This window comes from Globicephala melas, chromosome 1 (genome assembly GCF_963455315.2).
Source record: "Globicephala melas chromosome 1, mGloMel1.2, whole genome shotgun sequence".
In the NCBI taxonomy this organism is placed as follows: Eukaryota; Metazoa; Chordata; class Mammalia; order Artiodactyla; family Delphinidae; genus Globicephala; species Globicephala melas.
The window spans coordinates 69,788,249-69,805,333 of NC_083314.1; the positions used below are offsets into that span (position 1 = coordinate 69,788,249).

Below are 17,085 nucleotides of genomic sequence, written 5' to 3' on the forward strand. Positions count from 1 at the left end.
TAAAGATGAGTAAAGTTATCTTTAGCCTCCATAACAGAGCTCTGTTCTGGGCCCTTATAATTCTCTCCAGAACTAACTTCCCTCTGGTTTGCAAACAGGGGCAAAAGAACAGCTGCCAGTGGGGTCATGTGACTTTTCTTGTAGATATCTTTCATCTCTTTTTTTCTTCAAATCACTATACAACCAGCCTGGTGCAGAACTACTTTGAGTGGGATTTTACCCATTTCATTAGATAGTAAAAGGTCATCTGTTGCTTATGCATAAGAAGCTATTGTTCTGGAGGACTCAAGGACCAGAGGATGTTATAAGTGTATACATTACTTTTTCAAATACAAATGAGTATAAAGTTATAAATGGAGATATATCAGTTTTCTAGTTCTTAGCACTTGAAAAATGCAGTGCCCTTCAAGTTGTTAGTTCAAATGTAAAAGAGCAGACGTAATCTCCGTCCTCAGTAACGAATTATATTTTCAGATATATGCATAATATGTATCTATGGCTTATCACATATGGACGCAAATGTATCACTCATGTCTACCTTTAAACTTAGGCAATAGTTGTTGAGAATAGAATTGTACCTCTTTGAGCATCTCTGCTGTTCCTGTTTATTTTTTTTTCTCCTTCACCCCCAATACCCCACTCTCACTACACAGATACTTGAACACCTGGCCTTCAGTCCTGGAATCAAACCAGATACTCTGGTGGTCAGAGTGTACATTCATGAGTCCTCTGGTTATTCTCTGGGAATTTATATCCATTCCCTTACCTACTATGGCTGTCACTGAAAAAAAAATAAGTTCATATTACTCAGATTATTAAAAGTATAAATGTATTCTTCAGGGACCAGGTAAGACATATGTTGTTTTGGGTGGTTCCATCCTACTCTCTATTATGAAGACTGAGTCTGTATTCTGGTTGTTCATAGTTTTTTGTTGCTCTTTGTATGCGTGAGCAGTCTTGGACAGATGATATTTGGATTTAGAAGGGATTTCTGTGTATCAAACAAGACAACTTTGTAACAACAATAATAAAGGATCCCTAATTCTGGACTAGATTCCCTGGAACTGGACCAATGTGAAAACATAAAATCCCAATCTCTAGTATGTTTGGATATGCCAGGGACCAAAGTAATTTTCTTCCAATAAACAATCAACTAATATATGCGAGGCCTACGTAAATAACCCTCTGTCGGATAACCCTCAACAAACAGGTATCCCCACCACATACACCCCTTAACTGTGTCCCCACCCCCCATCACTTCTCCAAAAAGGATGTAAGGGAGTAAGGAGTTACGGGTAATAAAACCCAGAAACAGTGCTATTTTCACAGAAAAAAAGGATCCGTCAGTAGCATATTTCTTTAATCATCGTTATTTACAATTTATCATCTGACAGACTTACAGAGAATAAATAAAGAAAAGACAATATACAATTGGTATATCTCATTTCTTTTTCTAATACAGAGAATTTTTATGCATTCTATTTTGGAATGACTAAGATAGTTTTAAGCAAAAATTAAATCAGTTTGCTATTTACCCCTTGACAAGACACATCATCCTCCAAAGCCTGCAGAATAAAGCCCAGATGTTTCCTCCTCATAGGAAGAGTGCACCACATTGCTTCAGAAAGTCAATCCTCAGAAAAAATTCCCAGACAACGGGGTAGAAGAATAGGATATCATGAATAGTAAAGGACATAAAATGAATAGGCTAGATTACAAACTCTTGGTGCGTTTGTAGGAATCCACTCAACTTTCAATTATTTCCAAACCTCTTTTCAAGAAAACAGTTTTTCACTGCAAGTGATTACCTATCCCTTTGGGCTTTCCCTTGAGTCTCTTTGCAAATTCCTTTACATGCAGTTGTGAATGTGGGTAAGCATGGGCTAGCTTGGGACTCCCATCTTTCTCCTTTGCAGGCCCGTGAAGTTGTTGACAAGGTGTTTGCAAGAGAAACTAAAAATCTTGTTCCAAAAGAGCTGGGTTTGGGGCCAGGGTCGCTCCCTGCTCTTGATGGGGTGCCATGGAGAGAAGTACCTTGCATTTCTGTCTAAATACCTCAAAGGATAAGACATTTCCATAGATCAATTTCACCATCAGTAAACCTAGAAATGGAGGATGTAACTTACAGGTACAAGTCTGGGCACTTTTTCCTCTTTCCTCCTTTGAAAATAAACCCTCTACATTAGAGCAAAGCAATTTTCCCTAAATTCACCCCAGTTATGCCGGATGACAAGTGTCTGCTTCTACCTTTTATTCATTCAAAAAACAACATTCGGCAAATATTTGTGGTGTGCTCGCTATGTGCTAAGAACTTTACAGGACATGGGGTATACAGAGGTGAACTTACGTAGAATCTTGTGACCCTTAAACAGGGCAGCTTAAACATGCCATCATAAAACTCAAAGCTGTAATCCACAAAACCAGTTTCAACTCCCCTGTCCCCTCCAAATCTCTGGGCTACAGCTGCAACCTACAGGTTGCAGCTGTATTTGCATTTCATTTGGTCCAATGTGGTTGCTATTCCATTTAAGAATAGACTTTCAGGCAAATGAAACTTCTCTACTCTTCTGAGAATAGTGTTTTGCTACTCACTAGGGGGGGTCTCTACCCTTGTACTCTATTCCTTCCAAAAGCTCTCCCTGGTGCCATTAAGGAAGTACCACCTTAGCTCTTGACCAAAATTCTGATTTATTCTAAAGTCCTCTCCTTGCCATCATACAAATCCTACTCGTAGGAACCACAGAAACCACCTATAATTAATTTCCTTCTATCCTAGCTAGTGAGCTGTGGGTCTTACTGTCCTTTGTGTTGCCTGATTTTTCTAAGCCGTTCTTGGAATGTTTCAGATGCTGAACAGCCAAACTAGTCAGAAAATGTGGAAACAGTCTAGGTAGGATATTGCTTGTTGATAAAGGAACAGATTAATTTTGTTATATTCTCTTTAGGATTTTATAGAATTGTATCCAGACAATGTCTTTCCTGATGCAACCAAGAAGACCAGGTTACAAATCAGCAAGGGTTAAAACTATCCAGAAATGAAATGTGTACATGTGAAGAACTGGTGAACTCTGAGTAAGGTCTGTAGTTTAGTTAATAGTATTATACCAATGTCAATTTTCTGGTTTTGAAACTGGACTATGGTTATGTAAAATGTTATCAATTGGAAAGCCTGGTGTTAGGGAAAGGCCACTCTGTACTATTTTCTTGGGAGTCTTAAAGCATTTCAAAATAACAAATTGAAAAAAAAAAAAAAAGGATACAGCAACTAAACAAATTACCCACCATGGTCTGAGCCAAGCAATGTAGCTAATTGTAGCAGAGAACTCAAAATGCCAGAAATCCAATAAACATTAACCATTCCAGTCTCTTTCCATCTCAATTTAGCATTCCAAGACATTTACCAAGTGGAAAAGACATTCATCTGTTTCTATAAAAATGTTAAATTTTAATTCAGAAGGAAATTCCAGCATAGATCTGGATCTGTGTCTTCCAGAAACCTACCATATGCACTGCCAGAGGTCAGAGGTCTTACTGAAAAGACTAAGATGGCAAATTCCAGGTCTATAAACTCAATGTAGGATCAAAGCCTTCCTACCTCTATACTGGGAGTAATTTAAGCCTTAACTGTAATTTTCTTCATTTTTGGGGTATATTTGGGCAAAACAGATGCTATTCTGTTTTAGACTATTTCCTTGGAACATCTTCATCTCTTTCCCCTTCTTCAGTTCTCCTTTACTCAAAACATACGGCTTAGCCCCACATCATGGCTTTCTTGTAGGAAGTCTGGATGAGACTAGAAAAACACATGGTTCCAACATGGCATGTACCTCTTTGTGCAGATATCAAACAAGATTCAGTCTAGTTTAACTTAAGCCTGTTGTTCCAATGTTTCCCTGTGGCCTTTCTAGGCACAACAGTGATGAGCATTATTTAAAATGGATTTCATTCACAGAAGCAAAGAAGGGAACACAAAGCCTCATGAGCTAACATAAATTCCCCATCTCTTGGTCTTCATTTCCAAAGCAGCACTGGGAAAGCCATGTCCTGTTCAGACAAAAAGTTGATTTCTTCTCACCACCATTAACCCCCAGGACCTGAGGTGGTCTAGAACACACGTGTTCAAACTGCCTCCCTCTCCCACTTCCTGTGAGATGAAAAGGTCATTCCCTGGTGGTTGCTTGTGTGTTTTTAGGTTCATGCTGGGCTGCCCTTTTCTTAAATCTCTGAAAAGCTCCCTTCCATGTCATACTCTGCACCTGACTTTTCATTTTTTAAATAAATACTTTTATAATCTCTATCATCCAGAATTGCTTCTCTCTCCATATACATCTATCTTTTATCTTCAACACACTTACTTTCTGTCCTCTCTCGGCTCTCTCTTCAGAGAGATCTGCTTTCATGCTTCAGAATGGATTCTCAACAGCACCCCCTGTGTCCATCTTGCTTGCCCTGACCTCCCCCATCCTTCTCACGCACTCTCCATTATCCTTTATTATGTAGTCTTCTTTCTAACTCCCACGTGCCTGGTCCAGTCACATGCACGTTCATTTATTCATCCTTTGCTCCATTTCCATACAATGCCCTTTGTCATATAGTCTTATACACTTGCAAGCGATCTTTCCATTGCATTAAAACCACTTTTCCCCCTCGGGGGCCTCTTTCTACTCCAGATCTTTTCTGAGCACGTATGTGTCTGGACAGCACATCAAGATTTGGACTTAGCTATCAGCACATTCACCAGCAAAAGTATATATTTAAATCTGAATACCCCAAAACCACAATCTGGACATAAAATATTTCACATATATCATGAAGAGGATAACTTCCTAGAAAGGTAACAAGGCCCCACAGTTTCTCATCCCTTTTCCTATCTCCTTTTCTACATAATTCCTCGCTTCATTCTTCCAATTTGGATTCCAGCTACCTTTAAAGTCGACATACTAAGCCTTCGCCATTGCGCTCTGTTGGGTCTCTCAGATTTGTGCTGCTAAACTCGATGGGTCTGACTAAGGGAGAAGTTAAAACTGTATCTGTAGTACCAAAGCCTTAGCACCAGAAAATGGTGCCTTCCTCATCTCAGAAAAAGATAACTGTACCTGACAATACATATTTGCCAGCTGCTTGAAATAGATTACCTCTATGACTCAAGGCCAGAAAAATCCAGACATACTAAATTCATTTTAAATATGATTTTTTATGGGATCATGAAATGCAGTGTATTGACGCAGAATTGTAAAAAGAAGTAAGTGGAGAGATATAAGGCGAAGGAAGGGGAAATTATGTCTTTCCTCTTGCCACATAGGAAGTCATGGCCTGGTCTGGATGTACTCCTGCCAGAAGTACGTGGATAAAGGAGAATAAGCTACAGGCCCTGATTTCAAGTCCCTATGATTCTACTGAAATGGAATGATTAACGTGTCAACTTGACTGGGACATGTGGCACTCAGATTAAACATTATTTCTGGGTGTTTCTGTGAGGGTGTTTCTGGATGAGATTAGCATTTGAGTTGGTGAATTCAGTAAGGCAGATTGCCCTCTCCAATGTGGGTGGGCATCATCCAAACCAATGAAGCCCTGAATAGAAGAAAAAAGTAAGGGGGAGTTTGCCCTCTCTGCCTGACTGCTTGAGCTGACACATCAGTCTTCTCCTGCCCTCAACTGGGACTTATACCATTGGCCTTCTGGTTCTCAGAACTACAGCACCAGCAGCTTTCCTGGATCTCCAGATTGCAGATGTCAGATTGTGGGACTTCTCAGCCTCCATAATTGTGTAAGCCAATCCCCCAATTCCATATACATATATAGTCTGTTAGTTCTGTTCCTCTGGAGAACTCTGAATAATACATGAAGTTAACACTGATCTTGGGAATGTAGAGAGTGTGGCAGGCCCCAAGTATAAAAGAACATGTCTGGCCCTGCATATATCAGATGAGATAATGTATGTGGTACACTACATGGTAAACTTTAAAGCACTGAACAAATGACAGGTGTTACTATTACTACTATTATAGTGGCTTCCCTACATGATCTCTTTTGCTGACCACGATCTTCAGAGAAGGAGATGATCAGATAACTGAGTCTGCATCAATTGTACATCCAGTTATCCAATGAACACTGAACGTATCAGAACTGGAAGAGACTTCAAGACCATCTCATCTAACTTGTTCCAATAAAGAAACAAAAGTCCAGAGAAGCAAAGTGACTTGTCCAAGATGATACACTTGGCTTGAGGCAGAAATAGGGTCACAGCTCCCAAACTGATGTTCTCTCCAAAGTTAGTCCTGGGAGACACTGAAGGCCAGACTCACAAGACAACCATGGGGAAAGGGTGTTTTCTAGGGGAAGGAAGATGACCCGCAAAATGAACCTTGGGGATTGGGGATTTATGCTTCTGCTGTGGCCTGGAGCAACGCTGAAGGCTGGACAGGGGGAAACACTCAAGTTCCTGAGAGACTGTGTAGAAGGTGGGCTGGGTGAAGGCAACAGAAGCAGACCCAAGGGGTCAGGTCTATCTCTTCTAAGTTTGGGAAGCTTATATTGTGATCTTTTCTTGTTTCTCCTCAGAGGGAATTGAGGGTTCTCTTTCCCTGTTTCCTACTGAATCTGAGGATCTGTGGAGTGTGAAAGCTCAGAATCTGTTCTGAGGGGACTCTTATTTGACAGTGTTATCAGTATCCATGGATTCTGAAGCCAGAACCTCAAACTTTCTTTTTCTGCTGGTCATACCATCTCCAAGGCAAGAGTGTGAACACCAAGCAACAGCAGCGAATGACTCCTCCACGCTCAACCTGCTCCCCTCAAGGGACTCCTAGGGTTAAAAGGACATTAAGCATCATCTCCCACAACCACTTATGTTTGAAACCCTATTGACAAAAGGACAGTGACAAAGGACTCCCCATCTCTGGAGGCAGCCCATTCATCCTTGCATGTTCTATCTCTGGTTATGTTTTCCCTAGTAAGGAGTGGAAATCAATCTCCCTGTAACTTCCCCTCATTGGTCCTCAGTCAACCCTTTGGGAGTGCTCAGAACATATCTATTCCCTATTGTGCATGGCCTTCAGATTTATGCCTGAGAAATTCAATCACCAGCCCTTGGGTTCCATTTGGTATTCATCCATTAAAAGAGTTGGAAAATTTGGAGAAGATAAACCAAAAGGCCTAGGATCAAGATATCAAAAAACAACAGTTTGTACCGACTCAAAATCAGGCTCTCACTAAAACACACACCTGAAAATGTCTGAACAAGACAAGAGGAGGACCCTCTACAGTAGTGAACATCACATCTGTTACCTGTCCTCCACAGGCCTCTTTCCCTGTGTCCATTCTCTATTCAAGAATATTTCCATGCACGAGGCTTTTTTTGTTTTTGTTTTGCAAATGACGATTCCTGTTCATGTAGCCTTGCAGTAGATATTCTTTCCTATGTACATCCTCTGTATTTCCTATGCATATAGATCTCAACCCTGATCCCTGCCCATGAACAAACAAAACACCCATTCAAAGAAGGTGGGTTTTTTCAAGCATGTTAACATCTACTTTGCCAGGAGAGGAAAATGCAGAGTTCAGGACATGTCTACAGGCCGAATTAGGAAATTAAACCATTGGTGACTAGTTACTGAATACCATTTCATCAGATTCTCCACACTTACCAAGTACTTTCCCTAAGTCTAATCTCATGTTTCCTAAGACATTACTATTCTTCAAGTGTTTTCTTTCTGAAACCATTTTTTTAAAAAAGATGACATGGAAAACATATTGTAGAATCTGCACATTCATAAACACAAGCATATTTAACCTTTATAAATTATCTCAATTATCTAGCCTTTGTTATCCAACTTTTTTAGTATATCAAGTAAGATTCTTTACTAGATTTTATCTGCCCTATTCTGCCCTAGGCTTTTTTTTTTCTTTTTTAGTTCTTTAATGTAAAAAAAGTATATATGTGTCGGGGTAGAGAGTGGGGGAGTGGAGTGGAGGGAGACGAGGGACAGAAAGAGATAAAGGCAAACAAGCCTCTGTCTCTCAGGTCCATTCAATGTCCAAATGGAGTGGCTTAGGCGTGGGTGAGTGGTAGGTCTTGTGAGGAGGACCTGTTGCCAGGCATTGACAGCATCACTCGTCCCCTTGCTGAAGAAGCAGAAGGTGGATTTCCTGGAATGAGGGACGGTGCTTGGTGTCTCTTCTCCAGCAGCTGAGCATCAGCTTATACACAGAGTCAGGGCAAATGGCAGGCTGGGGGAGGTAAGTCTTTGGAAAGAAAAATGAACAAAAAATGAGACTATTAAGAAGAGCGCAGAGAAAGGAAGAGCAGTTGCATCATAGTATGATTTGCCCACTCCCCATTTTCTTGGACTTGGAAAGTGAAATGAGTGGGGTGTCTATTCTTCCTATTCATGAGGATTCTAAATCCCATCAGTCCCTTTTCCATTCCTTTTGTCTTTTCCAGTTCTCTGGAGCAGAATTTCCTGATGGGCCATCCTGTGGTCCCTACCATCATGTAAAAGATGAAACTGAAGCAAGAAGACATCTTAGACTGGAAAGCAAGTGATTAGAACACCAAACCTCTATTTATAGCCTAGCCACAATGAGATTTATTCTGATTGAGCCAATCATGGCAAAAGGGCAGAAAGTATACTAGCTGCCTCAGCTCCTTTATTGGAATAAAACCCTAGTCACTGAGATGTGGGATATATCCATGTAGCTCCTAACCATAACCTTCTCTGTGCTCCCTCTCTCCTGTACTGGCCCAGGGAGAGAAGATTGGACTTCTTCCTTACATTATTCACCAATATTTGTACATTTACCCCCTCTACAGCCCTGCCCTGAATTCCAGCCTAGAGTTGTATTTGGCTCTACTCCCAAAGAACCAGTTACTGACTGCTTCCACCAGCAAGATGCCACTCTACTGACTCCAGGTCATCTTCTGTTTGCCTGTAATCTGTTGCTGTCATTTCCTTACCTATGTTTTTTAACACCTTGGTATATTGACATATTCCTAAAGCAAACCTAAATTTCTCAAGCTCTTTGAAACATGGGTCCAACATTTGCAGCTGGTAAATCATTAACTATTTCCATCTTGCCTTCTCCCACACCAACACCAGCTTATGTCATGCATCATAGGATCATAACGAAGCTCTATCTTTAATTTTTTGAGGAACCTCCACACTGTTTTCCACAGAGGCTGCACCAATTTACATTCCCACCAACAGGGCATGAGGGTTCCCTTTTCTCCACATCCTCACTAGCACTTGTTGTTTCTTGTCTTTTTGATAACAGCCATTCTAAAGTTGTGAGATGATATCTTATGATGGTTTTGAGCATTCATTTTTTTAAATTTAAACTTTAGTTATTTATTCATTTATTTATCCATTCATTCATTTATTTATTTTTGGCTGCATTGGGTCTTCGTTGCTGTGTATGGGCTTTTCTCTAGTGGCGAGCAGGGTCTACTCTTCGTTGTGGTGCGTGGGCTTCTCATGGTGGTGGCTTCTCTTGTTGTGGAGCATGGGCTCTAGGCATGCGGGCTTCAGTAGTTGTAGCTCGCGGGCTCTAGAGCACAGGCTCAGTAGTTGTGGCGCACGGGCTTAGTTGCTCCGTGGCATGTGGGATCTTCCCAGACCAGGGCATGAACTTGTGTCCCCTGCACTGGCAGGTGGATTCTTAACCATTGCACCACCAGGGAAGTCCCAGTTTTTAATTATTTAATTCCATTTAGACCATGAGCTTTTAAGAAAAGTGCTATCTGAGAATTCTTTACAGTTTGTAAAAATAAATTGAAAACAAAAATGTCAAATACATTTTAAAATTATTGAAATTATTGTTATAGACTTCCAATTGAATACAAAAGATTTAAGCTTTGCTTAAGCTGTAAGCCCTAAGTATAAGATTCTTTCTAGAATTTGTGCTACTGAAAAGTTTTCTTCTGCATTATATCTGCTATGTTCAACAAGTTGGTGACATTGTGCCATGTGAAAACAAATTAGATCACACATGTGTAGTCTAGAGACCATAAAATCCATCTAGCAGCTGATAGTGTTGAGAAATTACCGTCCTTAATTCTAATGTCAAACTTTTAAAATTTGAATACTGAAATTTTAATAAAATTTAAAGTAATTAAATTTTGTAAATTGTAATAAAATACAAATTTAATAAATTATGTTTAGTAAGTCCATATGTTAAATTAAATAAACTTTTATCAAAAATTTATAAACTTATAGATGAGAAGCTTACTAGCATATAATGGTAATATTTGGCTTTGGCCTTGGCTTCAGTCAAATATTTGACTTTACTATTCAAATGCAAAGCAGACAGTGGACATGAAGTGGGGGGAGGGGAAGCATGCCTTTCTTGCCTGAATGTTTGATAGTTCAATTTTGCTTCGTGTAAATTTTTTTTTTCCATGTGGGATTGCAGTCACTGAATAATAAGAGGAGGGAAACTGAAAGGTTTAAAATATTCCTCCCTTTGCCTACAATTCTAGGATGTACTCAAGTTAGAATCATTATGATAATAAAATTACACTTTCTAATTGAATGCACCGCCTTTAATTGGCCACAAGAATCTAGTAGGTCAACCAGGTGGCCACGATGTGCTACTAGTCCAGGAGAAAAAACATTTTTCCTTGTTCTACTCTCTTATCCATGCACACCGGAGTAAATCTGCCCTTTGCCAAGGTAAGAAGGCAATTACTCCATAATCGAGATAGATAATTTAGATCTCCTGCTACCAGAATATCTACAGAGTATCAAGATAAAATTCTAGGACCCCTCCTTCCTATTTTTAAGCTGCATATTGTACAATCTCTAGTCATTCCCTTATCTTTTGCTTGCTTTGATCCATTTAAGCCACAGAGGATCTACTTTTAATCTTCTGCAAGAGCCTTCTCCCTCTCCTCAACTGTTATCATCTTCCTGCCTGAGATGCCACACTCCAAGTGTGTGCTGTAGCCAGGCCACTCTGGGGTTTCAGTGCTCCCACCACCAGCAAGCTTTCAATCCCACGTCTCACAGGAACTTTAAACACTGAGTCATCCAAAGGAAACTTGTAGTATCTTAACTAGGAATTGGGGCCCTTGTAAGCTAAGAAGCCCAGCTTTTCCTGAGTCCTGAGATGCCACAGCAGCTGGGCCCAGAGGTGCCTTCCAAGAACAGCAAGGCCAGGATGTACCTGAAGGTCTCTGGACATGTAAGTCAAGAAACATTTCTAGACAGTCCAAACCAAATTTTTAACGAATGCTAATAAATCCCTCATTCACTTTTAAGCTTACGTTTTTGTTCCTATGTTTCTCAACCAGGAAGACAAACCATAGAGCCTAGACCAGGAAATAGATCAAACATGAGAGATAGGATTTTATTTTCTGGTATCTTTGAGTTGGGGAGCAGCCTGAGGGGACCCCTCATGTTCTCCAATGACCAACGGGTTGACACATGGATAAAGCAGAGTGTATGGATGCCTAGGGAGGACCTTGGTCTTTCACATCACCTGGATAATTAGTGACAAAAGTTCTTGGTCTTTTACATTAGCTGGATAATTAGTGACAAACAACTATGATCCAGGTAGCCCATTTTCCAGCTCAGACCTATCCTGTTAAGTCAGAACTTTTCTTTCTCTCTCCTTCAAGAGCACCCAAGGCCACATCTCTCCAACCCCAACAGTTCTCACCTGCCTCCCTTGGTCTCGGAAGAACTCTCCAGTATTCTCGATGACCTGTTCATCTGACAGCTGGGAATAGGGCTGTTCCTGGCAGAAGGTGAAGGTCTCCCACAGAGTCACTCCGAAGGCCCACACATCACTTGCTGTGGTGAATTTGCCCTGTTTAAATAAGAAAAAGAATAATCTATGCATAACAAGAGCTGATTAGGTTTTCATAATCTGGAGTTTTGCCACTTTTACAACCCAGGGCAAGGAATACTGGGACTGCCAAGATACTCATGGGCGATCTGGAAACAACAATAGGAAGTTGTCTCGATGCCAAGCTACAGGCCCTTTTCTCACCCTCAGGATCTCTGCTGAGGTATACTTCTCTTGGAGGTGAGATCCAAGGGCTGAAAAGGATGCAGCCGTAAGCTATCTGACTCTTCCAGTGCATGTTAGAAGGTCAAACTCTAGGATCTAGGGTAGCCTTGGAGAAACGCCCAGGGGAAAGGCAAAATTAGAATGGGAAGCAATTGTTTCTATGTGAGAGATACGGAAATCTAGTGTAAGTGCCCCGAGTAGTCCTTGTTCAATAATCGTCACAGCCTTGAAGGATAGACTAACAAGTGACAGCAATGAGATTCAGATGCAATCAGCAGGTATTAAATACTTGCATATGTTCTATTCAATAAATACAGTGCTGACATAGATGATATTATTTATCCTCATTTTTCAGATCAGAAAGGTGAGACAAGAGGTTTACTAAAATTCCCTGGTTAACGAGACCATTAATAATGGAAAAACTGAGATTTGGACCAAAACCCTCTGAATCTTGGTCTAATAATCTTTTACAACACCACACAATACCTTTAAAGGGAGCAAAGCTTAATAATCGCATTAGAAATGAGTAAAATACGTGATTCATCTATATAGGTGATAAAGATCTTTATAAGGATTTACATAAAATGGTATATATCACAGCATCATTTATAATCGAAGGAAATTGGAAAGTACTTAAATATCAAATTATAGTGACATTATTAAATTATAGGATATATCCACACAATAGAATATTATGCAGCAATTAAAATCATGTTTTTGAAGAATATTTACTGCCAGTGAGAGAGAATTGTATGTGCATAGTATCATCCCAATACATAAAATAATTATATATATAATACATATATTCAGAGAAATACATGTATAGAAAAAATCCTCAAAGGAAATACACTAAAATATTAATATTAATAGTGGTTATCTTGGTGAGAGGAAGGGGATAACTATACATTTCTTATCTCAACATTAATTATGAACCCTATAAGATATGAACAAGAAACAAACAGATTAATAATAAATTAACAAAACTAGATTGCTAGTTTTGCTAGGCTTTTCTCCACAATATTAAATGACAAAAGACAAAATTACACATACACAGCATTGTAGGAAGTAAAAGTTTAAAGTCTAATAATTCTATAAATCAGCTAAGTGGTATAAAATCAACAGTAAATTGTCCCAAATACGCATGGTCAGAAGATATATTTCTAAGAGGCATTTGAAAAAAACGTATTCACTTGTGGTCCAGAATACCAAGAGCTGGATAAAAATTATAAAGCAAAGAATGAGGACCTTAAAAAGTAAATGGTGAAAATCATTAAAATACAAATATAGAGATCCATCTAAATAATTAATTAGAAACATGGTTATGAAATTAATACAGAAGAAAAATATTTTGTGTGGATAACAGTTCTTCAAATGACAAGATTTTAATACTCTAAATTAATTAAGATCAGTCAGTAGGTGGAAAGGGTAGAGATGAAAAAAATGGTACTAAATCTCTTCTCATTATGGGTATATTTTTAACCTTTTCCTCCATACTTTCTATGGTAAGCATGTTATATTTTATCAGCAGAAACAGGTAAGTGTTAAAAATAATAATTAGTACACAAAGTAAATCATATCAAGTCAGAGAAAATATCAAAGTCTATTTATTGTCTGTCTCCTGCTGTCTCAGGTGCACCCCTACACACCGTCTGCATCTGCCTACATGCCAGCTCCTAGGGCAGAGCTCAGAAACACAGGAAACTCACCAGCAAGATGCTCTCCCAAGACATCCAGCGGATCGGGAGTACTGCCCGGCCCTGGATTCGGTAGTAGTCACCGCTGTACAGGTTTCTGCTCATTCCAAAGTCAGCTATCTTGATGGTATAGTTCTTACCCACTAAGCAGTTTCGTGTGGCCAGATCTCGATGAACAAAATTAAGCGAGGAAAGGTACTTCATGCCAGATGCAATCTGGGTAGCCATAAACTTCAGGTTGGCATAACTGAGGAAATATAAAGGAAGAGAGAAAGTAGCCTCTGGAAAGAAGAAGTTGTGAAAGGTACACACCCTATAGTTGGTACCAACAAACTAGGGTTCCAACCTCAACATCCCTTCTCTATTCTTTATGAATCTCTTTGCTTTCCCCTAAAGGGCAGCTGCTTTATTATTCCCTGCATACTAACCTCCCCAACCATTCCAGAACAATGATGAACTTTAAGGCTCACTGCTCCCCACTTCAGATCCCAGCTTAGTCTCATGAACACAGGGAAGAGACAGAAGACCCGGCGTATTTACCTGACAGTGGGTACGTTGCTGAAGGAAGAACTGGGGGGCTCGTGGCGGGAAAGAAACTGATTGAGATCTCCATTCTCCATGTACTCAGTGATCATGCAGAGAGGATCGTCAGTAATACACACAGCTAAGAGACGGATGATGTTTGGGTCCTTGAGCCGGGACATGATCTTTATCTCCTTAAGAAAATCATTCCTTTGGAGGACAGAGACATAGATAAACCCAGAGGTTGCCAGAGTTAGGATCAAGAGGGCAAAGAAGACACAGCAAAGTCTAGTCCTAACCATTATACTGAGTCTTGTTTCCCTTTGGATAACCTTTGAGAGAACAGAGAAATTGGTACCTGGAAACTGTCTCATTCTACTCATCCTGGAATGCGATGTGCCCTTATTCAACTATCATTTGGCGGGGGGAACATGGACCATGACATTCACATGTGCATCCCTAGTATCCAACAGAAGGCCTGCCCCATAGAAAGTGATTAATATTTGCTAAATCAAATATATGTTGCTAAAAACTTGTCTTAAAAATAAAACCTTCAACTGAAAGTCATATCTTAAGTGCACTGGGGTCTTTACCTTTTTTAAAGCCATGAAGGGACTTCCCTGGTGGTGCAGTGGTTAAGAATCTGCCTGCAAACGCAGAGGGCACGGGTTCGAGCCCTGGTCCGGGAAGATCCCGCATGCCGCGGAGCAACTAAGCCTGTGCGCCACAACTACTGAGCCTGCGTTCTAGAGCCCGCAAGCCACAACTACTGAGCCTGTGTGACACAACTACTGAAGCCTGCGCTCCAGAGCCCGTGCTCCACAACAAGAGAAGCCACCACAACAAGAAGTGCGCTCACTGCAGCGAAGAGTAGCCCTGCTCACCACAAATAGAGAAAGCCCACGTGCAGCAGCAAAGACCCAATGCAGCACCCCCCAAAAGAGAAAAACAAACAAAAAGCCGTGGAGTCACTCTATAAGTAAAGTGAAGGCACTTTTTATAAAGTGAATAACCACCCTCTGGTTTAATCTGATAATTTTTTATTTTCTCATACTGGTTTCTTTTAATGCAGGGTGCACCAGCAGTCAGTCACAACACATACTTAGTAGCCTGTTCAAAACAGCTGTTTAAAGTTCACAGTGGTAATGCAGCATCATTTCAAAAGAAGTACTCACTTGGCCAAAACTAATAATTGTTTGAATAGATGGTGACAACCACCCTTGAGTCACAAAGTGGGCTATAACCTTCCAAGTAGCAATATTTGGGTTAGTGAGACTAACCCACATTCTCAAAACTATTGAAGCAGACCTGTTATAAGTCTCCTGTGAGTTTCCTAGGAATCCTGGACTGGAAGTCATACTATGTCAATATAAAATCCTTGAAATCAGTGTGGTCCTGATACAACACCTCTCCTCTTTCATTACCCCTTCAATCTCAAACCCAGCGGGGGGGTCCATGGCTTGGGAGAGCTCAGAGCCTAAGCCATCCATCACTGCTAAATTGGAGTGGGCACAGGTGGGACACCAAACGTCACCAAAAAAAACAATGGGCAAAGGCTTTGTCACATCCCATAGTTTTTTTCTTTCATCTTGCCACCTTCTCCAATCACGTGCTAAGATTAATATCAGGAATATTCTATCTCTCTATGGGACCCAGAGGATGTCCCTTTTCACTCATACTAGTATCCTTAAATTGAAATTCTTGCAGTTAAAATTCCAAAATCTCCACAGTTCTGTTCCCTTGCTTTTCTTTCTTCTTCATGCCATATCCTTTCAATTGCAAGACTTTTAATAAAACCCTAACACCATTTTTGGAATTTATGATAATTTAAGGAATAGGGATCATAAACTTTCTCTAAATTTGAATATCAGTGAGACACATCAAGCCAACACAAATGGGGAAATACATATGTTACCCAGATGTGCAGATTTCTCTGAGACACATACAACCAGCTTTCAACCAGCATGCCTCTCTGGGTGAGGATTAACTCACCATTACTGTAATGGAAAGGCTGTCAGACAACGCAGTGTGGCTGGAAACTGCAATTTATGTAGTAAAGGATCCAAGAGATTATTAGCCAGTTTGGAAAACTGCTAAAGGACTGTGGATCCTTTTGCTTTGAGGTCCATGGATACTTTTCCAAGTAGAGGTAGCTTCTCATTTGGGGGGTTGCTGGACATAGAAGAAAAGGAGCATAAAAGAGAAAAAAGAGGATGAGAAAGTAAATAGAGATGTGGGGGGAAAAAGGAGAATGGGAGAAACTTAGCAAGAAAGATGTGTGTGATTGCGAAAAGTCTGCAAGGGGAGGTAATGACATTCAGGCGTGTGTCTGTGTATAATGATTGAAGAGGTACGTATTCAGTCTCTAGTGTATGTTGGGGTGTACAGTGCTGTGCAAAGGGGGTTAGGAAGTGAATGTGTAGCATACCCAAAAGAAAATGTACATTTGTTTTTGAGAGAGATGAGAATGAAGCTGAAGACTACTGAGCCATCAGAAAAATAAAGCACAACAATGGAAATGTGAGGTAGCTCACAGACCTTCCCATCTCAAAAGCAACAAATTGCTCAGAAGTTTCCAGGAGGGTTCCTGATCCTGAAGATGAAACACATAAAGGAAAATTTAAAATGCAGACCACAGACCTGGCATTCTTGTTGGCGTCTGCTCGGAGCATTTTCACGGCCACCAGGACAGGCTGGTTGGCACTGACATCTAGGGCAAAATCTTTGTCTTTGAATTTTTCCATTCCCTCCACTTCACAGAGATGAACCTAGACAAAAGTCATCTAGTCTCAGCATCATCATTTCTCCTGAAGATGTCTCAGTACTCTTGCTGGGCATTTCCTGGAGATAAACT

At 40.3% G+C, this 17,085-nt stretch overlaps 1 protein-coding gene across 3 annotated transcripts in view; it reads right to left on the reverse strand.

Annotated features, from left to right (window-relative positions):
- Positions 1-1,343: 1,343 nt before the first annotated feature.
- Positions 1,344-17,085, reverse strand: part of DDR2 (discoidin domain receptor tyrosine kinase 2) — a 160,803-nt gene continuing 145,061 nt past the window's right edge. For all 3 annotated transcript variants that reach the window (XM_030847406.3, XM_030847405.2, XM_060297101.1), the window contains exons 14-18: positions 16,872-16,999; positions 14,250-14,441; positions 13,722-13,956; positions 11,662-11,811; positions 1,344-8,247 (exon numbers count right to left, since the gene is read on the reverse strand). In XM_030847406.3, the coding sequence (XP_030703266.1) occupies positions 8,113-8,247; positions 11,662-11,811; positions 13,722-13,956; positions 14,250-14,441; positions 16,872-16,999 (840 nt within the window). In that variant the 3' untranslated portion in view covers positions 1,344-8,112. The remainder of the gene's footprint in view (positions 8,248-11,661; positions 11,812-13,721; positions 13,957-14,249; positions 14,442-16,871; positions 17,000-17,085) is intronic.